This window comes from Hibiscus syriacus, unplaced genomic scaffold, assembly GCF_006381635.1.
Source record: "Hibiscus syriacus cultivar Baekdansim isolate YM2019G1 unplaced genomic scaffold, ASM638163v2 tig00116958_pilon, whole genome shotgun sequence".
In the NCBI taxonomy this organism is placed as follows: Eukaryota; Viridiplantae; Streptophyta; class Magnoliopsida; order Malvales; family Malvaceae; genus Hibiscus; species Hibiscus syriacus.
In genome coordinates this window covers 1587333-1610737 of record NW_024063484.1, presented here as the reverse complement: position 1 = coordinate 1610737, position 23405 = coordinate 1587333, and the positions used below count along the sequence as shown (strand labels likewise).

Sequence of the window (23405 nt, the reverse complement as noted above, 5' to 3'; positions counted from 1 at the left end):
AACACATAAAATTTTTAACAGCGGGATATTAAAATAAAATAAAAAAATTAAATATTGGATATAATTTTGAAAATTTAAAAGTTTAGATATTAAAATGGACCAAAATTAATAATTTGGGTACTAAATACATAATTTACCCTATATTTTGAAATAGAATTTATTGGATTGTATTATTTATTTATTTATTTTAATAGAAAGTCGCTAGTTTTATAAAAATAAAAAATATACAAAATTATAATGAAGATTTACAAGCATAAACGTAAACCTAAAATATAATTATGGTATTTTCTTATTATCACTGAGACAAAAACTAGCCATCCAGATCACATAAAAACCAAAGAAGGAAAAAGTTAAAAAACTAACCAAAAAGCTCGAACAAATTTGAATGCATCAACAAACGAACCACAAAAACAGATGTAGCTACTGAAAGACCACCGACAAATCACAATTCAGAGTCGAGCGATGTGATAAAACTATCCACAAATGCAAACGCGTATCCAAATCAATCTGAAGGCCCAAAGCAGAGAATATCATGACAACAAATAAACACCATCTTAATCAATCGTGACAATATCAAATCCAACCATGAAAAAAAAATAAAAGAAAATAAAGACAAAAAACTGTTATACAATTATATACTAATTATACTAATGATTATAGTAATTATATACTATAATTATATACTAATTATAGTAATGAAGCACCATATTGCCCTAGTTACTTTTATAACTTCCCAAATAGTAGTGTTATTTAGTTATTTTTATTTATTAATGCCACAATTTCTCTGTCGATAATGATTTTCATAGTGTATATAACTTTAAATCTAGTTATAAATTAGGGTTTTTTATTTCCTTTAAATCGATCTAGGGATCTATTTGTAATGATTACTTTTCATTTCAGATATGTATAAGAAGACTGTTCAATCACGTATTTATTTATTTATATATACATTGTATTTTATCTTTATTTTTAATTTTTCTCACTGGCGGAGGTATTTCACGAAAGCTGTTGCTCTCAATTTGGTGATGAGAGCAGCCTACTACCCTACCTTCCCTTATCCCATCACATATGAAAATAAGATTTTGATGTTGTTGTTGTATACTGTATCATCACTTTATCCTTCAATCCCAAACCCTCATCTCCGATTTCGAAAGATACATTACCCTAAAAGGTATTTCATCCTAAAATTTCACATTTTCCCCTTTCCAATTCATTTTTTATTTATTTGAATTAATTAATCCACGTCCATTCGTGGTATATAAATATTCATGCTTATAGAGAAACTCTAGCTCAATTCTCAAATTTGATTCCTTCATTTGTGTTCATAGTTGATTATGATAGAGAATCCCAATGAACGTTTTATTGAATTTTATTCGATTAATTGAGCTTTGCAGCAAGATCATTGAATAGCATGGTTGGGTTGATTTTCTTTTCCGGATTTTGGTTTGTTCTTCTTATTTTTTTCCTGCAATAATAGTTATTGATTTCGATCTCAGTCTTGTTCTTGATTGAATATTGAACCAAACCGCCGTATTGTAGTTATGGATTTGGAGAGTGAATGTCCTGTGGTTGAATTTTTCGAGGATAATGAATCTCCTCAACACACTATACCCCATGTTGATGCTAATAAAATCAAGAACAAGCAGGTTGATGCTTGCAAGATTAAGGATAATGGGCTATGCGAAAATGATGATCAGACACAGAGGTTGTCCGCTGATCAAAGTGTCGGTCCCGATGATTTCACAGCTGATATTCATGTAAATGGTCCTGCTGGGATTGCGCTGCCGATGCATTCGTCTCCGCCTGCTAAACCTACCCCCAAAGGCTATGGGTTGAAGAAATGGAGGCGTATCAAGAGTGGTTTTGTTAAGGAACCATCTCCCGTTATGGATAGTCCTAAAACATTGAAGCGAAGTTCATCTGGTGCCGAAAATCCAACTCCTCAACATATGGTGTCAACTGAGATCAAGCAGAATAGTGAGCCTCGTATTAGACCTGTGAATACAAAAAAGAACACGATTGTTGCTAGCGGATTCATGATGCACAGCCCCTGGTCAGATTCCACCGAAAATACTCCTCGAGGTAGCAAGTCTGCTACCGCAGCCAGTATGCCACAGGTCCTACCTACAGTTTTGGGGTATGTGCACAGGAGAAATCATATGAAGAATTTTAGTGTGAAGAATGTAGGTAATTTAAGTCCAAGATTTCAACAGGTAAAGGGTAGTGTTGAAAGCAGTAACAAGCCAAGAGGAGAAAGGGTCAAAATTGAGAAGGAAAACTCTCAATCCAGCGTCGGATCTGGCTCAAGAAGCTCCAACTTTGGCTTTATGTCAAGTCCACTTTCAGTGACAAGTAAGGGAAAGCAAGGTGGAAACTCCTTGAATCTTGACGGGAAAAATTATGATGAAGCTTATGAAGGTGAAGACCAGATCAATGAGGAAGTACAAACTGCTCATATGAAAGAAAATTCAGGTGAAATTGAAGCTCATGTAGGTGAAGACCAGATCAATGAGGAAGTACAAACTACTCATAGGAAAGAAAATTCAGGTGAAATTGAAGAACTTTCACTGGATGATTTAGCTGCAGATTTGTCTCACGAGGCTAAGGCAGAAAAAAGTGAGAGTTACCGAGTTTCACCAAATCAATACCTATTGGTCAACTCTATTCTTTCTCTCCAATCCGTCCAGGAAGCGCTTGAAAGGGGTGGGTGTTATATCCTTTTACTAACTTTGATAAGCCTTCGTCATGGTTAACTAATCATTTCTGCTGTGCATTGCTCTCTATTTCTTGCTTGGTGGTCATACCACACCACTTGATTTGCTCATATTTTAGTTAGCTTATTTGTTTGAAAATCCTCTGAAATATTTCGCTAAGTATTTACTCAAAGAAATTGATTACTCTGTCCTTGTTCCAGAGTTGGACAAAGATTGAAAATGGTTGTTCTTCATAAAGTCTCATGGAAGCCAATTTTGAAAATTGCTATACTATTCAGACTATGTAAAGTCTCTACAACTGTTAAAAGGTTGTCCAAATAGCCAAAAGGAACTTCAGGCCATATAACGTTAAGTTAGTGAATCATGCATTGATAATTGACTTTAACAGTAATCCTATGTATCTCGTAATGTCCTGATATCATCAAGAAAAAATCACCTGGAAAAGGAAATTTGATGATGAATGATCTTGGGAAAAGCAGCGAGTAAATTCGAGGGAGAATGGAGGGAATGAGTTTTGGTCGATGTATATTCGATGGTCAAAATTTAATCATTTTGGTTATCGAAGAGTCTAGGACTTTCTTCTTGGCAGAGTGATTGTTAATTGTATATTTTACTAAATTCCATAATTGTATGAAAGAGTATAGGACAACATACATGTTTTCATTCTTGCTAGAGTCATTGTTAATTGTATATTTTACTAAAATACCATAATCGTATGAAAGAATCTATGACTTCGACATACATGTTTTCATTCTTGGTGGAGTTGATTTTAATTGTCTTTTTAACTAACTACCACTTCTTTCATAGCTTACTGTGTCCTGTATTTCTTAAAGTTTAATGGAGCATTTTTTTTCCTTGCAGAAATACATAAATTCGAGGAGATTGGAAAGGAACCTACTTCTCTAGATGATGGTTCGGTTAACATGGAAAGCGTTTGTGCGGATACTACTTTTGCCGATCAGGAAACTAGCTCATCTGACCGATTAGATTCTGAAAAGATAAGTTGTACATCAGGTTCCTTGGAACCTCTACTATACACCTTAAAACACAAAGTAAATTATTTGGAGGGCAAACTGGAGGAAGCAAGGGCTGTACTGCGGGCAAGGGAGTCGAAGATTTCCGAACTAGAAACCAGTGTAAATGGTAGCTGGTCAAGGAAGGAAGAACCAGGAGGCACCTCAGAGTTGCAGCAAGATAAATACAGAGACACGGAATTTGATCTCAAGGGCCTCTTTCAACAGAGAATGGAGACTGAAACCGAGTTCCTAGCTCTAAGGAGGACTGTACAGAAGTTGAGAGATTCTGTACGCAATCGTCAAACGACAGTATTCAAAGAACAAACATCAGCCGGTGTGCAAGCACGTAAGTTGAATAATCGACAAACCAGCGAGGTTTCGAAGATGCAGAGGAGAGTATATAAAGCAACGTTATGTTTTTTAACACAGTTGGTATTACTGGTTTTAATGTTCTTGTTTGTTGTCTTGCAGTTGACACCCTTTACAGGGATGGATGTTCCCACCTGAGTTTTTTTTTTTGGGGGTGAATGATCCAAATTTTAGATTTCATTGTTATTATAGTTATAGAGCTTCCTTATTTTCTTTTCCATCTTCCCCATGCTAATGTCAGATCACAACTTGCCTACTTGACTTGAGCTTCTCTCTATAGATTTAAGGCATAATAACCAAAAAAGCCCTAATATTTGATAAAAGTATCCCTTTGGGCCCCTTTTTTTTGAAGTATATGAACCTCTAACGTTTGATTTTGGGTTAAAAGAATATGGCCCAACGCTTGTCTATTGACTCAAAACTGAAATGTTGGGGTTTAATGTGTTTCCATAAAAAAGAATAGGGTCCAATATGAAATTTTTTATCAAACGTTAAGGGTATTTTTAAGTTGTTCTTTGATGATTTAATGATGCAATCATTGATGTATTTTTAATAAAAAATTAAATATAAAATTTAAAGATGATATTAGTAAAAATTATTTAAAATTAATAAATATAAATCATAAAATAGATTTTTAATATGTCAATATATGTATATATATATATATATATAACCCTTTTAATGAATGCATATGATTAATAAATAATTTTCCCTTAAATTATGAAAAAATAATAAGTTTATTAAAAATCAAATAAAATTTATAGTTTTTTTTTTAAATTTTAAATTCTTATTATAAATAATCAATTTTTTTAAATATAAAAAAGAAAAAATATAGTCCATATATAAACATTAATGTATTTACTATATTATGATTACTATTAGTTCATAAGAAAAGAAAGTCTTTAAAAACAACCATCACAGCGCTTCATTCCATAACCCATCCTTCTTTTCTACTCATGACTTCATCGGTCAGTGGCGGAGGCAGATACATGGCGTTCTCTCCGTCGCCTTCCGTCCCTCACTCTCCCCACATCTCTGGCTTTCGATCCGCCGTCACCTCCGCTGCTCTCCTCGATCAAGAGAAGTAAGCTGTTTTTTTTTCTCCTCTCTTTCTCTTTACGTTAATTTTAGTCTAACCCTTGCGATCGTCGGTTTGTCAGTTAATATAGTGATCTCGCCTCTGATCTTTCTATTTTGCTTACTGTTAAAAAATGTTTTTTCCAGCTCACTTCTGCTGCAGTTTTCCTAGATCTAGAGCTTGATCTTTCGTTTTTGAACTGCCTATGTTTTTCGATTCGAGTTTCTGTTGATTTTAGGATTTTGCTAACAGATCAGTTCGAATTTTGGAGCTGATGAATTTCCAGTGTTGTTTGTGTGTGGGGGTTGCAGTTTAGGTTGTGATCTGGGAATAGTTGTATTGGATCGAAGGGGATGATCGGATATCTGCAATCTTTTGTGAAACCAGAATCCGAAATTTGGCTTTGAAACCTTAATATGTTTATTTTCCATGGAAATCCAAACCTGCTAAATATCTAAGTCCAATTTTTTTATAAAATAAAATTTTTCAAAATTAAAGCTGATAATTGATTTGGATCTCCTTATCCAAATCCATTATCTGCTAAGGTAAAGTGGATTCAGATAATGGATGTGTTAATCTATTGTCATCCTGCAATTGAAGCTAAATATGATTGTTTCTGTTCAACTTTAACATCACCTTGTTTAGATAGATGTGTTAATGTATTATTGGCTGATGATTTCTGTTTTCCCTTTCTTAGATATCTCAAGGAGTTGCTGGAAGAGCGTTACAAGCTTACCCCATTTATGTCAGTGATCCCTCATACGTGTAGACTGTTGAACCGTGGTGAGTTCCTTTAAGTAGCAATCTTCTTTTTCTTGTCAAAGGATCATGCACACAGCTCACTATATCCTTCTCTCTTTGTCCTTACTAAAACAACTTAAGGCTAACGGTTAATTGCCAAATACCAACTCAACATGTAACTCATTGGAAATGGTAATCAAGACCCACTAAAACTAGCTTTTTTACTAAATCTCCTGTCAAAGTAAATTCTTTTGGTAAAACATGTGAATGAATCGTGGCTCATGTCATGACAACTTTTTTTATAGAACTAACAATGACTAAGATGCAGTGGAACTATGATAGAGGTCCGACTTAGTCCATTTTTAGCCCTCTATGGGGAGACTTGCTTACTCTTTCCAACTTATTTTGGGTGGAGCAATCAAGATTCAACTGAAACTATGGTTCTAGATTAGTTTTTGAAAAAAAAAATATGGCAAATGTTACATGAATTTCGGTGGCATTCAATGTAACAATGGATGGTTAGACATTTCTTAGGAAGGAATAAAAACGCAGGATAAAGAAGAAAGAAGAGGTTGCTGCTGCAGTGATAGATGATAGAGAAAATAGGATAGGAACAAAGAGGGAAGAAAAAGTTGCTGACCCAAACTAACAGTGTTGAAGGAAGAAAATGGATGGGAATAAAGAGTTGAGGGGGAACCTTGTGATTTTGCTGCTATTTATCTTAGGAAGCAGTCTATGGTGGGTATTCATCGTACGATCCCAAGGTCTTTTGAGGAATTGAGAAATCTTGGTATTAGATAGTTGTTGTGAGAGACGTTTTTACCTGCTTCTAACCACAATAAATGGTTGTTTGTTTTCCCTATCTTCTATTGTACAGAAGTCGCCTTGCAGCAATGTGCTAATATTTGGTGGGAGAGATTAAATAGTGTTTCTTTTAATGTTTCCTCTGTTTATGTTGTATTCCTTTTCCTTTCTGTCTTGTATTATTTCTGATACTAACAGTTTCTTTGTTTCCCCCATGATTCTGTGGGATAGTAGGTGAAATAATTCGTTTTAAATTAATGTTAAAAATATTTATTATTGATTCAAAAGTGAATTGAAATAAAATTTCATTGCATCTTTCATTTCTTTTCTTACTCAGCTGGAAGAGTAATTTAATTCATGAAGCCACAGTTGGAATTCAACTGACTAAATTAACATTGCCTATAGTCTCTCCATTTTGTGGTGACTGCTAACTGATTTCTCAACGCTAACTGGTACATCTTATTCTTGAAAATGACATTTTTGGAGCAGAAATTTCGCGTATAACTACACTGTTGGGGAATGCATCAGTTTTAGGTCAAAGTGGGCTTGAACAAGCTAGCACCCTGACTTCTGGAGGAATGATCTCAAACGGAGGAGCTGATATGAACAGATGGATTTCACGGTTTCAATCAGAAGTATGACTACTAACCATTAACCTAACTCCGTACATCTAATTTTGCTGCTTTTCGAGGTAGTGCTGACTTAATAATTTACGACATTTGATGCTAACCTAACCTTTATTTGAAATCTAGCTTGTATTGTTCTTTCTCTTTTTACAGGAAAACTGAGGCTAACATGAAGAAGTCTTGCAAACTAATTTTATCTTTAGAAAATGTTTCAGGCTGTTTCTCTGTCTCTTATCATTGTCAAGATAAAATCAGACTTGCCGGGGATGATAGTTAGTTGTAGTCTTATATTTGTTAAGCTTCAGTTCTTTTTAGGATGGAAGCCTGAAATGCCGAATAAGTGTGATGCAATGCAGTTAGGAGATTGGATACGAGGGCTAGTCTCTGAACGCTGTGTTTATTGCTGACTATCTTACTACCCCCCCCCCCAAAAAAAAACAACAACAAAAAAAGAGGGAAAAGGAAAAAAAGTGGTTTACATTATTTCAGTTTCCAGTTGTATATTTGTACAAAGACTATCTTTTTATTTCATAGACGCTGCTTAGATGGTATCTCAATATGTTGATGGCTGACTGTGTTAATAGGGGCCTTATTCATCTGGAAATCCATATGTTGCTGCTTTTAGACATCATAGTCCTTGAACCTCAGATTTTACTCATCTGTTTATATTCTGTCTGAACGGTATCTTTTTACAGTGGAAGACATTTGCATTAATTTTTTAAGATGTTATTTATTTATTTTAACAACAAGTTGAATATTATGGTGCAGATTCCAGGTTTAGTGCAGCCCTCTTTGACAGAGAACTGGTTGAATTCTCGTAGCTTGTCCGGTCTTATTGTTAAGAGAACAATCAGGGTGGATATTCCTGTCGACAAATATCCCAACGTATGTATGCACTCTTCATCAATGTGATTTAGAACATATCCTTTTCACTTTCTAAATGAATTTAATGTTGCAGTACAATTTTGTTGGCCGCCTCCTTGGTCCTAGGGGCAACTCTCTTAAGCGCGTGGAGGCCAATACGGAGTGCCGTGTCCTTATAAGAGGGCGGGGCAGTATTAAGGATCGAGCTAGGGTAATGATCCTTTTGTTTCATCATTATAAGTAATTATTGCTCATTAAATAAGTTTGATAAATATGTGATACATATTTAACAAATTTTGATGAACTCAAAATATTGCATCTTAAAATATGGATAAACAAACTTACATGACTTAAAATTTGTGAAGGAGGAAATGATGAGAGGGAAACCTGGGTATGAACATCTGAATGAACCTCTTCATATCCTAGTTGAGGCAGAATTACCTGTTGAAATAGTTGATGCTTGCCTAATGCAAGCACGGGAAATACTTGAAGATTTGCTGAAGCCTACGGTTTGTAAATTTCCCTTGTGTTGTGATAATATTAATATTCCGTATATGCTTTCGCTTAACTTCTTTATTTCATTTTCTGAAAACAGGATGAATCCCAGGATTTCTATAAGAAACAACAGTTGCGAGAGCTAGCAATGCTGAATGGTACACTTCGTGAGGAAGGGTCTCCGATGTCTGCCCCTTTATCCCCGTTCCAAAACAGCCTTGGAATGAAGCGAGCAAAGACTAGGGGGTAAACGAACCCTCCTAGAGGGCTGTTGGAACTTGTGTCTTAGTCTCTGCCATAGGCAGCAGTTTCCCGAACATTGCAGGTATTGGCTGTATAGGCGAATGCCTCCATTTGCAATCGGGGCACTGGCTCGGGCACTGTTACTGTTGTGTCCCAGTTAAGTTAGGCCGTTCTAACTTGTTTTATATATGAAGCGTGTTTATGTTGTGTTGGGAGGAGGTTAAATGCTAGTATTACACAAGTGAGCAATGGGTGTGAGTTCATTTTCAGGTTTCGGATTTTGCATTCGCATGTTGGTTCAGGGAGGCAGAGTTAAATAGCTGTGCTAAACTCTAGGTTGCATGATTAGATTATATTTATTATTGTTTATTAAGCTTTGTAATGGGAACCTATGTAAATTAAATGTGAGGAAGTTAAGGTTGTGGTTTGCATTGTATAATGTGATATACACAGCAAGACCGTGCCCGGTGATTTTATTTTACCCTACTCTTTAGGAACCTTACCTGGATCTGCGTTTTCAGGTCGGGGGTGGTTCCTTCGCTCATGTTCTGGTTGTATGTCTGTCCACTTGGATGGATCCGACAGCTCGTGGATCATCTTGTTGCCTCCTTTGGCCATGGGGAAGTTTGAGCCTCTCAGGCTTGCGTCCCACCTTCAGATGTGGGTTTTTGAAGCGGGATCAGCATCTCTTAGGTGGTGTTGGCTTTTGGTATCGGATAGGTGAGGTTTTGAGCCGGTTAAGGCTTAGCTTTGGTGGCAATGACGATTTAGGCTTTGGATCTTTGGTTATTTCTTTGAGTTTGCTTCCTAATGGCAATGGGGCAGGGGGAATTCGTTTTCGACCGCCTGACCTTGACCCAGATCTCAGGCTACCCCATTCTAATTTCATTATTTCCCTTCAAAGGTGATTATAAAGCCGTATGTGTAAAATCTTTTCGTTATACTATCACATCAATCTAAATGATATAGCTTCTTAATGTCAGAAAATCCTAATTCTTTTCATGGCGTTGACTTGGCTGTTGGTGCTATCGGCCTGCCACCGGATTCTATACCGCTTCTTAATGTTCCACAGGGTCACGAAAGATCAGATTCACCGCTTGATAATAGTCGTGATCAGAAGAAAAGTAAAATCATCAATGGAACTTTCGTCGAGAATCCTTTGTGGGAGGCCATGGATGTCGGCAACGCTGGGGGAGTATATCAATTTGTGGTTTCACATGAGGCTGTTGTCGGTAGTGGTGCTGCCGTTATCCAACCGGGGGATCGATCTATCGAGGAGGGTTCAAGCAAGATCTTGTATGCCAATATGGTTAAGGGACCGAAGAGAACGACTCAACAAGAGACTGTTACTGCTGAGTTATGGGGTATCTTTGTTGGGCTAACTTGTGCATGGGAGCCTGCAGCTTCTCTTGTGATTTTGGAGTGTGATAGCTTGGAAGCTATTCGAATGGTTGAGCGAGTTCAGGAGGGATTTAACAATCTCACGATCGCTGCTCATATTGCAGCTTTGTTACAACGGAATTGGCAGGTTCAGTTGAGGCAATTCATCGAGAGGATAGTCGTGTTGCTGATGCTCGAGCGAAACTAAATCGAGGTTGAAGCTCATGTTCTGTAATTGCTGAAACTCAAACATGCAATCAAGGATGGAAGGAGAGTGCGGAACGACAATGTCGATCGAGTGAAACATGCTATTTTTCCTTTCTCGGAAGGGTCTTATTGATGGTAGGGCTGTAAATGAGTCGAGCTGAGTTCGAGTATTGTTGAACTCGACATGAAAATATTAAAGTTGAGTTGTGCCAGACTTGTAAGCTCGTGAGCTTAAAATAGTTCAGCTTTTGAATTCGAAATAAAAAATTCAAGCTCGAATCGAAAGCTCATAAGCTTATATTTAAAAAAAAAACTCACATGCTACTTGATACCCAACTCGATAGATCACGAGCTTAAAATTACCAAACTCAACTCAAACTCGAAATAAAAAAAATCAAAGCTTGGCTTAAGCTCAAGAAAACCTAAGAAACATTCTCAAACTTAGTTTTATTGAAGCTCAAATTCGAACTCAAACTTTAAGTACATGAAAACATTGTATTGAATTTCTCCCATAAAAAACAATATATACATGTTAATATTATTAATATTTAATTTAAAATTTAAATTTTTTTATAAATTGTTCGAGAATTTTTTAAATCGGGTATCAAATAACTTTAAGTACATGAAAACCTTATATTGAATTTCCCCTAAAAAACAATATATACACGATTGCCCTCCGGCATAACAGTTGCAAACACCGCCTCCTGTTGCCTACCCACATTAGCCAATTCAATAACCACTCTAAGCTTATCAAAATTCATGTTTGCACCGCTAGTTATTGCAACAACATTCTTCCTCTTGAAGCCGTAATATTTGCAATACGTTTCAGCACCTGCAAGGGCTAGTGCACCTGTCGGTTCAAGAATGCTCCTCTTCTCTTCAAACATATCTTGCAACAAAAACAGGACAATTGTAAATCCCTAAGCATCGAAAGAGCCGTGGCTTAATTATAAGAAAGTCATAAAAAACGCATTAATTTCGAAATAATCCATAAGCTATGAAAATCTTCATTTCAACCCTTAAACTCACGCCGACCGCTGCCGTCGCTCGTCCGTTCCTATCACCTGCCAGCCCAATCGAAACGTCTCGCCACCATGATCAAAGCCCCCAAAACAATTCGTGGATAGTCGTCGCCGTTAGCCGGAATCGAATCCTTGAAGTTTCACCGAAAACCCACCCCGACGCCTCAGATTTTGGACGATTACGGTCGTCTCGAACCTTCGTTCGCCTCACCACCACTATATTTAGCTTCCTCGTCGCCGTCCGCTCAAAATCCAACCGGTGGGTCACGTCGTAGTAGCCGTCCGCCTTCGTGGGTAAGCTTCGGTGTTAGGATTTGAGTTTTTTTATAATTTAAAAGAAATAATGGTGGTTTTTTAATAAATATAATAATGTTTTTAATATTTATTTTTAAAAATAAAATTTTAAAATTACCAGATTGTGACACATGTCACTTAACGGAGAAAACTAACGGTTCGTCAGGGCGTGACCCATTTTGAGTAACGGAATAAAACGTTAGGCACCAAACTAAAACGAAAAAAAGGTTAAGCACTAAACTAGAAAAACGGACATACATTGGGCACCTTTTGTATACTTAAGCCTTTTAAATTTGTTCTTAAACTTTTAAATATTTTAAATTCACCCCAACATATGGCTATCATTTTAAATTGGTCCTTAAACTTTAAAAAATTCTAAATTCATCCCCAAACTTATGATCTTTATCTTAAATTAGTCCTCAAACTTTTAAAAATTATAATTTTATCCTTAAACATTTGATTGATTTAGGGGAAGTTATTGGAATGTTCAAAAGTTTGGGGACTAATTTAGAATGAGGGTCATCATTTGAGGATGAATTTAGAATATTCAAAAGTTTAACCAATTTAGAATGATAATCATAGTTTGGGGATAAATTTAGAATTTTTGAAAGTTTAAGGACTAATTTAGAATTAGGATACTAGTTTGAGGACATATAGTACAATTAACTCATAATTAAATTAGGTTAAATCAAAATTAAATTTTGACTTAATTCTAATTACAGTAAAATTGTAGTTCTAAATAAAATTGGGGGAAATTTTGTCATTTCCAAAAGACCCACTTGCAGGTTGCAGCAAGCAAAATCATTTGTTCACCAAACACAAACTTCTCCAAGAACACCCTCTTGGAGTTATGAGGCGACAACTCTACCATAAAACCGGAAAATCCCTTCCTTTTTCTTTCTTTTTAATTTTTTCGATTTTTTTTTTTGCTTAAATGAAGTTTGAATTTTAATTGAATTATTCTCATTGATATAAATGGCCCTTGAATCCTCGATTTCCGTCCGACCCACTTTCATTAATTCAAGAAAGTCCTCATCTTTCCTGTTTTTAGATCGAAATTTGAAGAACCCATCGAAGTTTTTGTCCAAAAGTAATCTCTACCCAACTCCTGTAATCTCCACCAGCTCAAATCCCCGAGTTTTCAAAGCTTTTGGAGTGCCAAAAAATGGCTCTTTGGGAAATAAGGGATTGTCAAAAGAAGAAAAGGTAGATATGGGAACTGATCAGAATTTGATTTTGGTGAGAAGGGGTATTTTGGTGGGATTGGTTTGTGGTGTATTGGTCTTTGGGTGCAAAGGAGTTTTTGCTGTAGAGGGAGTGGTTAATGCTGGTTATGGAGTGATTGGGCAGTGTATATTGTTGTTGAGGAATGCTTGGCCAAAGGCATCTATGATTCTCAAAGTGTTTAAGGAACAAGGTGTGGTTTTGACTGCGCTTTTGAGTTTGTCTGCCTTCTTCTCAATGGCTGAGACTGCTATAACTACATTGTGGCCTTGGAAGGTATTTCGTGTCTTTCACCTAGGGCTTCATAGTGTTTGTACTCATAAATGCAAATTTTTGGTTATTCAGTTATGGAAATCAAAATGCTTAGGATATGGGTTGTTGTAAGTTGGAAAGAATGTAGGTGATTTGGTCAGTTTATAAATGCTTTCTGCCCTATGTTATGACTGGTATCATCTTCCAAATATAAAAAATATAGGGGGGGGAATACCTTTAGAAGAAATTAGCATATCCTAGTTAAACACACACTCATCATATGATACATGTCTAATACTCAATTGTCCAGTTGTCGTTCAATTTTCCTTTAGGTGCCTGTTGTGCAGATTCTTTGGTGACTTGAGATATTTGGCTTAATTTAATATAGGACTAAATTTTGATTTGTGATGTAAACATTCGATATGAATTCCATGTTTTATATTAGTCCATCATGATTGAATTTGAATGATATTCATCCCTTCTAGATATGAGCTCGATCAGACACTCTTTTAGACAAACCACTTACATTCATAAATGCAAATTTGTGGCTTATCAATTATGGAAATCAGAATGCTTAGGATATGAATTGTTGTAAGTTGGAAAGAATGTGGATGATTTGGCCAGTTTATAAATTCTGTCTGTCCTATGTTATACCGACTGATATCATCTTCGAAATATTAGAAAATTTAGAAAAGAAAAAACCTTTGAAAGAAATGAGCATAGCCGAGATAAACACATACCCGTACCCAACACTCGCTTGTCCGCTTGTCTTTCGATTTTCCTTCAGATGCCTGTTGTGCAGATTCTTTGGTGATGAGAGATATTTGGCTTATGTTAATAACTTAATATAAGACTAAATTTTGATTTGTGATGTGAACATTCGATATGAATTCCATGTTTTATATTGGTCTATCATGATCGCATTTGAATGATACCCATCTCTTCTAGATATGAGCTCGATCATAGTTACTTATAAATGGAATCAAGTTATTAATGGTGAGTACACAGGGAGAAAGATAGATAAAGATGAAAGAAGGAAAACAAAGAGAGAAAATGATAAAGACAAGCAACTTACAGAATAAGCCAGAGAACAACAACATAAAGTATGTATCATTCATTCGACCATGAAACCTAAGTCAATATCAGTTAGTGGTCAAACCCTTTAGAATTTTTCGTTCAGACAAACCTTTTGTAGTATGAATTCTACTTTGATTTTTAGTTACAGAGGATGCAGTCTCTGCTGTTACAGACGATTGGAGTTTCTGCTGCAAGTTTCCTTCATTGTATATGTATCAAACCCTTAAGAATGTTGTCGTTCATTGATCATCTGATGTTAACTTGTGTCAGGTACGTGAGCTGGCTGAAAAAGACTCTGAAGATGGTGTTTTTAAAATGCTTTCCAGTGATGTAACACGTTTTCTCACAACCATTCTTATTGGCACCACGTACTCTTCTTTTCTTGCCATCACCTTGACCTGTTCCATTTTCCTTTTGCAGCTTTAGCTTGAAAGCGTTTCTTATTGTGGATTTAATTTCTCTATGCAGGGTGGTCAATATTGGTGCAACTGCTTTAGTGACAGATGCTGCAACAGCAATGTTTGGGGAAGCTGGTGTTAGCGCGGCAACTGGAGTAATGACGGTATGTATCAATATCTTGTTCTTAGGTTTGGTTTTGGGGTTGTATTTACTATTCTGGTATGCATGCCTCTTTTTGTCTTTCGTATGTCTTGGTTTTATTAGAAGCCATTAAGATGAGTTGTGGTTACACTCAGTAAGCACATGATTATATAATACAACTACTCGTGCCACGGTGCCATTAATATGAAAGTCAGTTACCTTTTATGGTGTTAGGTTGCAATATTGCTTCTCACTGAGATTACTCCAAGAGTATAGCTGTTCACAATCCCACTGAAGTTGCCAGATTTGTAGTAAGTCCACCCTTCCCCTTTTTCAAAAAAAAAAAAAAATTAATTCGGGTATTTTAATTTCATCACTATCCATATGTGTGTCAAAACATTGCTTTTTTACTTAAGAAAAAAATTCAAAATTAGCCGACTAACTGTGATTTAAATATTTCTAGGTCAAGCCAGTGGCATGGCTCTCTGTAATACTATATCCGGTGGGACGAGTTGTGACATATCTATCAATGGGAATGCTCAAAATTCTTGGTCTAAAAGGAAAGAGGTGAAGAAAATAGTTACCTGGATTTAACCTATCCTCTTCATTTAAGTCGCCATGATTGGCGTCTTTAGCAATGGTCTGTCAAAATTTCAACATATGTCATCATTGTGTTATACGCCTTCTAAATGCCTTATGTATTCTCTTTATTTTAGCGTACCTTATGTTACCGAAGATGAATTAAAGCTAATGTTACGAGGGGCAGAGTTGAGTGGAGCAATAGAGGAGGAGGAGCAGGTAACCATATATGTCATTTATATTAAAGTACACACGAATTATTTTGATTGAGCACTTGATTGACAAAATTTTTTATCTGCAATTATTTTTCTCTATTTGCATAAATCTAAATGAATCATCCATTGGTTCCTCTTCTTTGTTTATGTTTCTGGTGCTCTTACCATTGGAATCCCCTTGCAGGATATGATTGAAAACGTATTAGAGATAAAAGATACCCATGTTCGAGAGGTGATGACACCTCTTGTTGACGTAGTTGCAATCGATGCAAGCTCAACTCTTGTTGAGTTCCACAATTTGTGGTTGACTCATCAATATTCAAGGTAGATAAGCTTCGTAGTTATTCATCTTTTGGCTGTTTTTCCTTACAAAACAAGCTAACAGATTTGTTGAACTCATTTTTGCAGGGTGCCTGCTTTTGAGCAGCGGATTGACAATATAGTAGGTATTGCATATGCTATGGACCTACTAGATTATGTTCCAAAGGTGAGATGATTTCTGCTCGTAATATTTTTTCTTTTCTTTTTTTTCATTGATAAGATTTAACTTGTTGATGCATGGAACAATATAATAGTTTGCAGAATTATGATCTGTTTGATTTTGAAGGGTGAACTGCTAGAAAGTATTACTGTGGGAGATATGGCTCATAAACCTGCATACTTTGTGCCCGGTAATTCTGTTGGTTTCATACTTTGCTACATGCACGTATCGATTATATTCCGAGAAGCCGTTACACGAAGTATATTCAATTTGTTTTGCAGATTCAATGTCAGTCTGGAATCTCCTTAGAGAGTTTCGAATCAGGAAGGTTCACATGGCTGTTGTTCTTAATGAATATGGTGGAACAGTTGGGGTATGCAGTATACCTAATTTTGAATGATTTTGTTTTCGCTTTTCTACTCTTGAATGTTTCTTATCTGTTCGGAGTTTTTGCTAAAGATGCAGTTTTCATGTTTTGTGTGGCATTATTCGATTGTTATGGCATAATTTAACTGGATTGCTATACGACGTTAATATGAGATTGAACACGGAAAACTTTCTGCAGTTTGGAAAGTTTCAATGAGCTGCCAATATTCGTTTGTTAAAGATTACTTAGCAAACTTAGCGGGCAACGGTTAGGAGTGCATTGATTCTTGTCTCTCTGCTTCTTAAATTATTAGTTTTGATTTTATTGGACAGATAGTCACCTTGGAAGATGTTGTCGAGGAGATTGTCGGCGAAATTTTTGATGAAAATGATTCAAAAGTAAGGCTTGCTGTGTCTTTGACAACTTCATTAATAACTTAGTTCCTCTGCTATAAACTTTATACTCCTAATTATTTAGAATTATTCAAAACACTGCTTTTCATTGTTCCGCAAGTAGGGGTGGTAGCGAAACTTGCTTAAGAAATCCAACATCGGTCGAGGCGATTGTCACACTTCAAATTCTCTGCTCAATGATTAATATAGCTCGATTCTTATGTTTTCGTTTCCTGCTATAACAGGAGGAGATCCAGAAGAAAACTGGCTATATCGTAATGCGAGCAGAGGGTATCTTTGATGTCGATGCGAATACATCTATAGACCAACTTTCCGAAGATCTAAACATCAAAATTCCAGAGGTAAATTACTTTTATAACTCATTAATATGGATATAATCCTCATGCATACAATTTCATTCTATTTGCTAGCTTCTGCTAGTTTTGTAGATATAGAAATGTCTATGAATATGTATTCAGATGTGAAGTGTCAACATATTTTCTTGTTGTTTTATAGGAACATCAATACGAGACTGTGTCGGGTTTTGTATGCGAGGCATTTGGATATATACCGAGGACGGGTGAGAGTGTCAAAGTAGTGCTTGAAAGGGGAGATGAAGAAGACGACGACGAGAATTCCGAAGCTGCACCTGATCGCCAAGATCTGAAGGAAAGGCATCAAATATATAAACTTGAGGTACGGTTCGAACCTTTTCGAGATGTTGCATTCATACTGAACAATGTAACATTTGGAGTGCAAAAAATATTGGTCATTTGCATAGTAATTTTGCGCATAATGTCCTGGATGCAGATATTAGCAGGGAATGCCCGAAAAGTTAGTGCTGTTCGATTCGAACAGATAAACGAGGAAGAACTATTAGATCCTACAGTAGTAACTCCGATGGTTCCGAAAATCATGAAGAAGAAATGGAGCAGTGATGAAGACTCGATTAACAGTTATCGGGATGAAGATGCATTTGAAAAAGAGCAAGAGGATGACCTCTCTGATGATCATAAAGAGTATAATGAGAGCCCCAGTGGACAGTAATTTTTTTTCTCTCATTTGTCATTTCGCCCTACTAATTTCTTAGAGCTTCTTAAGAAGAGGTAAAGACTTGTAAAACGGGAGAATCGAAATAGCGATATAAATAGACCAACATCATATAAATTTTCGAGGAATGAAGTGTCAACGGTGCCTGGGGATGATGGCCTATTTACTTGAATAAGCTTCTCGACCGATATTCATTCTTTTTGTAGAATCAACTCTCCGATTATCGGTACGAATCCTACCGAGTCTGTTCTCCGTACTTCTAAATGAAAGATGGTCAGCTACTTGAGATATAATCTCATGCTGCAGTGGATCTTCAAAGAAATTGATAAGAGCCTCTGCAGCATTCTCAGCTCCTCTGAATGTAATGCAACAATTCTGAGCATATAAGGAACAGCCCCTGATTCGTTTGGTGCTCCGTGATCTTCCCGATTATAGCTCAGTTTCGGACACCATTTCTCTTACTTCATTGCTCTGAGATCCCAAAAGCTCGACCAGAGGGGGGATTGCACGGTTGCACCCGAGTTTTGAACGACAGACACCAAGTGCTTGTAACCTGATAGATTCCAGAAAACATTAGCAGCTGCAGCTTTTGATTCACCAATGCCTTTTCCTAAGGATTCTCACCAAGTTTTGAGCTATTGAAACTGCATTCGCCTTTGCAACAGCTAAAACACAGAAAACATACTCCGCAATCTCATGACCGAGTGGTTCGGGTCCTTGAATAAGCTCGGGATCAAAAGAATTGCCCGCCAAGAGTTTTGCGGCGGCGTCTCTAACTCGAAGCATCTCCGTGAGAACATCTATAACACCCAAGTCCACAAGCATACGATAGGCACAATGAGTAACCCGATTGCTTGGCAAGCTCTTTCCCTAGATAACATGTGACCACGATTAGTTGCCTCCATAAGAAATCAAACCATAACAACATCCGCCGATGAATTCAACATATTAATAACGATCTCCAAACCACCATTCATGGCATCGACTCAATTTTTTGTTCGACAAATTTACAGGGCACCAAATGCATTTCAGAAACTAGCATTAGATCGCGGCGACGACCGTAATGCCGAATGCAAAGCACCGGATTGGCCTATCAGGGTGGCCAGCCTACCATCTTCTTGATGAGCAATACATTTTAAGCAATGAATAACTGGTCCTTGAAGATGAGGGCTCGAATTATTTGAACTATAATCAACAATAAGATCACTAAGAATCTGTATCGTTTTGGCTCAGTCTGGGTCTTGATTCGATAGCTTGGTCCATTTAAAGCTCGTATTTTATGAAATCGTGTTGACTCGGGAATTTTTATTATAGAAAGTCGTTAGTTTTATTAAAAATAAAAAATATTCAAAATTATAATGAAGATTTACAAGCATAACCGTAAACCTTAAATATAATTATGACATTTTCCTATTACCATTGAGATAAAAACTAGCCACCTAGAACACATAAGGACCAAAGAAGGAAAATGTTAAAAAACTTAACAAAAAAACTCAAATAGATACGAACAAATTTGACTGCATCGGTAAACGAACCATCAAAGGGGATAAAGCTATTGAAAGACCACCGACAAATCGTAAATCAGAGTATCCACGAACGCAAAACGCGCATCCAAATAAATCCGAGGGTCCAAAGCAGGGAAGATCATCATGATAACAAATAAGCGTCACCTTGATCAGTTTGTGGCGATGTCAAATCCAACCCTGAGAAAAAAGATAAACAAAAACAACGACAAAAAACCGTAAGCTACCAAAAGGCAGAGAAAAACATGCCACAAAGACAGAGATAAACGTATCATAAAGGTAGAGAACATGTCACAAAGACATAATTATTCTTATTTAAAAAAACTAAAAAAATAGATAACCAGCGGACGACAACCAACATGAAAATCAGTGTCGTCTCCAATTAAACAAAACTAAAGAAGAAAAAGTTGGATTAATCAATAAAATTGACATGAGTTGTACAGAAAAAAAGGAAAAGAGAGTAGGAGAAAGAAAGCGGCTAGAAATTTCAAATATAAAATCTAAGTTATAAAACGAGATTCATCAATTTGATTAACTTATAAATTTTTAATTTGACTTGACTCGATCAAATACTCAGTAATATTAAGTGTTTTAGTGCTTTAAAATTATAACCTCGTGTTTTTACATTAGTAACAATGTTAATGCAATTAAGATTATTTATTTTTAAAAAATAATATATAAATTAGTATTTGAATTTAAAAACTCTTTTAAATAGATAATCGAACTTCTTTATCTTAAATTGATATCAAAATATGAAAAAAAAATCTTATATATTAACTTGACATCTCAATAATTCAATTACTCCATATTGTTAATGTGAGACTGACCGGTCAAATGATGAAATTATTGTCACATTTCTCAGTTTAATTGGTTGTTAAACAGTGACGGATTCAAAAATTTAATAATGAAAATATAAAATTTTAATAATTTTTCTTAAAAGCAATGAGTGTACAAATTTTTTTATTTTTTACTTAACCTATTAAATTAAATTTAACTATTTTTCCAAAATAATGAGTATATACTTGGCCCTAGGGATGGGCATAAGTCAGGTTTGAGTCGGGTTTCGGCCAACCCAATCCAACCCGAAAAATATATACCCTCCACTCGACCTGAACTCGATCCGACTTTTTGAGATAAAATCCGAACCCGACCCTAATCAACCCAAAATAATAAAAAAAATTATTTTATTCAATAAAAATAGTGATTTAATTGAAAAAATAATATATAGAGGGGTATTATTGTAATTATTCCTAAATATATAAGGTAAATTATATCTTTTTGGGTTGAGTCAGATATTTTTTACCCTAAACCCGAATCCGACCCAAACCAAATTTTTTTAAAAACAAACCGACCCGATCGGGTCAGGTTCGGGTCTCATGCCCATCCCTACTTGGCCCATGTTGTTGAATATTACATCAACAAAGGTATTAATTTGAATTTGTTGTAAGTTTAAATACCAATTTGAGAAAATATACCAAGTTCAATTCCCAATTAGTATAATAATCCCCCAACAAATACATAGTTAAACGGTGTCGTTTTGAGATGCGCAAAATCATTTTATTTTTTGTTTCTTCAAAGAAGCGATAGCTACGCACAGAGCAAATGTTTTTTTTATAATAAAAATGGCTACTTTGGATTCATCAAACCCGTCCACCGAAACCGACGTTGAAACAAACCCTACCCCCGATCCTAATTCTTCAAAAGCTACAATCCCAAATCCTCCTAATTCCAATTCCCCTGCCGTATGCCTCATCAATTTCGCAGGAGATTCCGCCGCCGGCGCCTTCATGGGCTCCATCTTCGGTTTCGGTATCCCCCCTTTTCTTTTCGATTTGATGCTTCATATCTCTTTTATTTTAAAAAATTTTAGTCTTTTCTTTTTGGGTTTTATTGGCATTGTTGATGTGTATGGTAAAAGAACAGGTTTTTAGGATTTTTTAAGAATCGAATTTTGGGTTTCTTCATTTCTTTTGATTTTTTTTTTACAGATGAATTTGTTTTTCTTTTAAATTTTGCTTTGTTTGGAATTTTTTCTTTTGGTCATGTTATGTCTGAGATCAAGCTAGGAAGTGGTGGATTATTGTGGTTATGGGGATATGGTAGTAGTTGGGTTGGGAGTGTCACATGCTGTACTCGATCCATATTAGTCGGTCAATAAGTCGGATACCGGTGGTTATACGAAAAAAATGGTACTAGTTGAGTGGATGAGATGGTTATAATGCTGAAAAATGGATCAAAAATATCATCATCTTAAATTTGTTATTTAGATTGAATAATGTCCTTAAAATAAAGCATCAGAATTTGGATAACAGTGACTTGGGTTCTTCCATGGCCTTCTGTGGCTTTAAGCTTGAATACTGCTTCGGGGAACTTTGGACTTTGAAGAGACTTAATTCATATGTATGTGAGCTTTTGATGTTTGAGAAATCAAATTACAGGCTTTGTTTCACTATCTAGGTGGCTGTACGACGCATGCTGAAATTTGAATGCTCCGAATTTATTTCTTTTGGTGCCAATTATGCTTAGGCTTAACTTCTAGTCACCAAGCAATCATCTTTGGCTGGTTTCTGAGCTTTTAAATTAACATTTTGATGGGGCTTATCGGCTTATTTGTCCGCTTAGATCAGATCTACACTTTCTTTAATTTCCGCTATTCTGCGTTTGTTGCAGGTTCGGGATTGATTAAAAAGAAGGGCTTTAAAGGCTCCTTTGTGGAGGCAGGATCTTATGCCAAGGTATGAGAATCTCATGACTCAAGAATAATGTGATTAACTCGTATTTCTCTCCCCCCCCCAACCCAACCGAGTGAACAAATCTCTAAGCTTCTCTTATATATTTTCTTTTCCCTTTTACAGACGTTTGCAGTTTTGTCGGGTGTACACAGTTTGGTGTTTGTTTCTGAAGAGGCTGCGAGGAAAAGATGATGGTATGTCTTGTAAAAAACGTAACTTCGTCTTACTTTCTTCACCTTTTGTGTGTGTGCTTGGTGTGTTGATATACAGTAATTCTGTGTTTGTCTGCAGTTATTAATGCTGGTGTAGCCGGATGTTGCACTGGACTTGCTCTAAGTTTCCAGGTACGGGAATCTCGAGGTTCATTCTATTGCTTAAAGGGTTCGATTCGAACCTTATTTCTTGACCGAAACGGTTATGCAGGTGCACCGCAGGCACTTCTTCAGAGTTGCCTCACCTTTGGAGCCTTCTCGCTTATCATGGAAGGGCTTAACAAGCAGCAGCCAGCGCTGGCTCATTCATTTTCTGCGAGAAAAGAGAGTGGAACACGCCCGGCTCTCCCTCTTCCAGATGAGCTCAAAGGAGCTTTCTCTTCCTTCTGCAAGACCTTGGTAGAACCAAATAAAGGCAGCTCCTGGACAGCTAACTGACGGGGACGCCATTTTTATGTTATTGTGCTTTGTATATCGTTGCAAGTGCGAGTGGTGAGACTACACTGAAAATTTTTGTTAAAGATTTTTGAAGCATTTGCAAGCAGAAATATGAAGTTGTTGCTTTTCATGTCTTTGCTCGATGTGTCATATGAAGTTGTTGCAAGCAGAAATGTGACATATGTCGTGTTAAAAGTGACGATGTAACATATGGTAAAACTGATGATGTTGTGTATGTCATGAGTCAAAAAGTAATGTAGCACATACCACATATCGAAAGAAAAGATGTGACACATATCACATGTCATAAAGTGATGAAGTGGTACATGTCATATGTTGAAAGTAACGATATAACATAGGTCATGTGTTGAAAGTGAGTGATGTGGTACTCCCACATCAGAAACAAGCGTTGATTGTTAGTCAATTAATTTTTTTTTATATATATTGAGGGGCCATTATATTTTAACATA

The 23405-nt window shown here is 36.2% G+C and overlaps 4 protein-coding genes and 2 pseudogenes across 6 annotated transcripts; 5 read left to right on the top strand and 1 right to left on the bottom strand.

The window, feature by feature from the left end:
• The first annotated feature begins 1541 nt into the window (after positions 1-1541).
• LOC120189471 (WPP domain-interacting protein 2-like) lies at positions 1542-4266 on the top strand. Its single transcript, XM_039192749.1, has 3 exons — positions 1542-2418; positions 2494-2703; positions 3576-4266. The coding sequence occupies exons 1-3, from the start codon at positions 1542-1544 to the stop codon at positions 4235-4237; spliced, it is 1749 nt and encodes a 582-aa protein (XP_039048680.1). The 3' UTR covers positions 4238-4266.
• A 757-nt stretch (positions 4267-5023) lies between these two features.
• Positions 5024-9329, top strand: LOC120189472 (KH domain-containing protein At5g56140-like). Of its 2 annotated transcripts, none has more exons than XM_039192752.1 (7): positions 5024-5183; positions 5875-5960; positions 7212-7357; positions 8117-8233; positions 8307-8423; positions 8578-8721; positions 8808-9329. In XM_039192752.1, the coding sequence occupies exons 1-7, from the start codon at positions 5056-5058 to the stop codon at positions 8955-8957; spliced, it is 888 nt and encodes a 295-aa protein (XP_039048683.1). In that variant the 5' UTR covers positions 5024-5055; the 3' UTR covers positions 8958-9329. The 2 variants fall into 2 exon arrangements, with proteins under 2 accessions (XP_039048683.1, XP_039048682.1); XM_039192751.1 differs by having other exon boundaries at positions 5026-5183; positions 5875-5957; positions 7209-7357.
• A 127-nt stretch (positions 9330-9456) lies between these two features.
• LOC120189473 lies at positions 9457-10816 on the top strand. Of its 2 annotated transcripts, none has more exons than XM_039192754.1 (2): positions 9457-9854; positions 10023-10816. In XM_039192754.1, exons 1-2 carry the CDS (start codon positions 9523-9525, stop codon positions 10330-10332), a joined length of 642 nt encoding a protein of 213 aa, XP_039048685.1. In that variant the 5' UTR covers positions 9457-9522; the 3' UTR covers positions 10333-10816. The 2 variants fall into 2 exon arrangements, with proteins under 2 accessions (XP_039048685.1, XP_039048684.1); XM_039192753.1 differs by having other exon boundaries at positions 9934-10816.
• A 1812-nt stretch (positions 10817-12628) lies between these two features.
• On the top strand, positions 12629-18187 carry LOC120189470 (annotated as a pseudogene).
• Positions 18188-18189: 2 nt separating this feature from the next.
• On the bottom strand, positions 18190-19007 carry LOC120189626. The gene is made up of 4 exons (XM_039192851.1): positions 18948-19007; positions 18629-18900; positions 18493-18583; positions 18190-18405 (listed from the first exon to the last, which is right to left on the bottom strand). Exons 1-4 carry the CDS (start codon positions 19005-19007, stop codon positions 18190-18192), a joined length of 639 nt encoding a protein of 212 aa, XP_039048782.1.
• Positions 19008-21130: 2123 nt separating this feature from the next.
• On the top strand, positions 21131-23065 carry LOC120189446 (annotated as a pseudogene).
• Positions 23066-23405: the final 340 nt, after the last annotated feature.

Coding starts and splice junctions, on each gene's coding strand:
- LOC120189471 (XM_039192749.1), top strand. CDS start 1,542: ATGGATTTGGAGAGTGAATGTCCTGTGGTTGAATTTTTCGAGGATAAT. Junction 2,419..2,493: donor TTATGATGAAGCTTATGAAG/GTGAAGACCAGA, acceptor AAGCTCATGTAG/GTGAAGACCAGATCAATGAG. Junction 2,704..3,575: donor CCAGGAAGCGCTTGAAAGGG/GTGGGTGTTATA, acceptor TTTTCCTTGCAG/AAATACATAAATTCGAGGAG.
- LOC120189472 (XM_039192752.1), top strand. CDS start 5,056: ATGACTTCATCGGTCAGTGGCGGAGGCAGATACATGGCGTTCTCTCCG. Junction 5,961..7,211: donor GTGTAGACTGTTGAACCGTG/GTGAGTTCCTTT, acceptor TTTTTGGAGCAG/AAATTTCGCGTATAACTACA. Junction 7,358..8,116: donor TTTCACGGTTTCAATCAGAA/GTATGACTACTA, acceptor ATTATGGTGCAG/ATTCCAGGTTTAGTGCAGCC.
- LOC120189473 (XM_039192753.1), top strand. CDS start 9,761: ATGGCAATGGGGCAGGGGGAATTCGTTTTCGACCGCCTGACCTTGACC. Junction 9,855..9,933: donor TTCATTATTTCCCTTCAAAG/GTGATTATAAAG, acceptor TCTTAATGTCAG/AAAATCCTAATTCTTTTCAT.
- LOC120189626 (XM_039192851.1), bottom strand. CDS start 19,007: ATGAATGGTGGTTTGGAGATCGTTATTAATATGTTGAATTCATCGGCG. Junction 18,901..18,947: donor CATCGGCGGATGTTGTTATG/GTTTGATTTCTT, acceptor CATGTTATCTAG/GGAAAGAGCTTGCCAAGCAA. Junction 18,406..18,492: donor TGGGATCTCAGAGCAATGAA/GTAAGAGAAATG, acceptor TTATATGCTCAG/AATTGTTGCATTACATTCAG.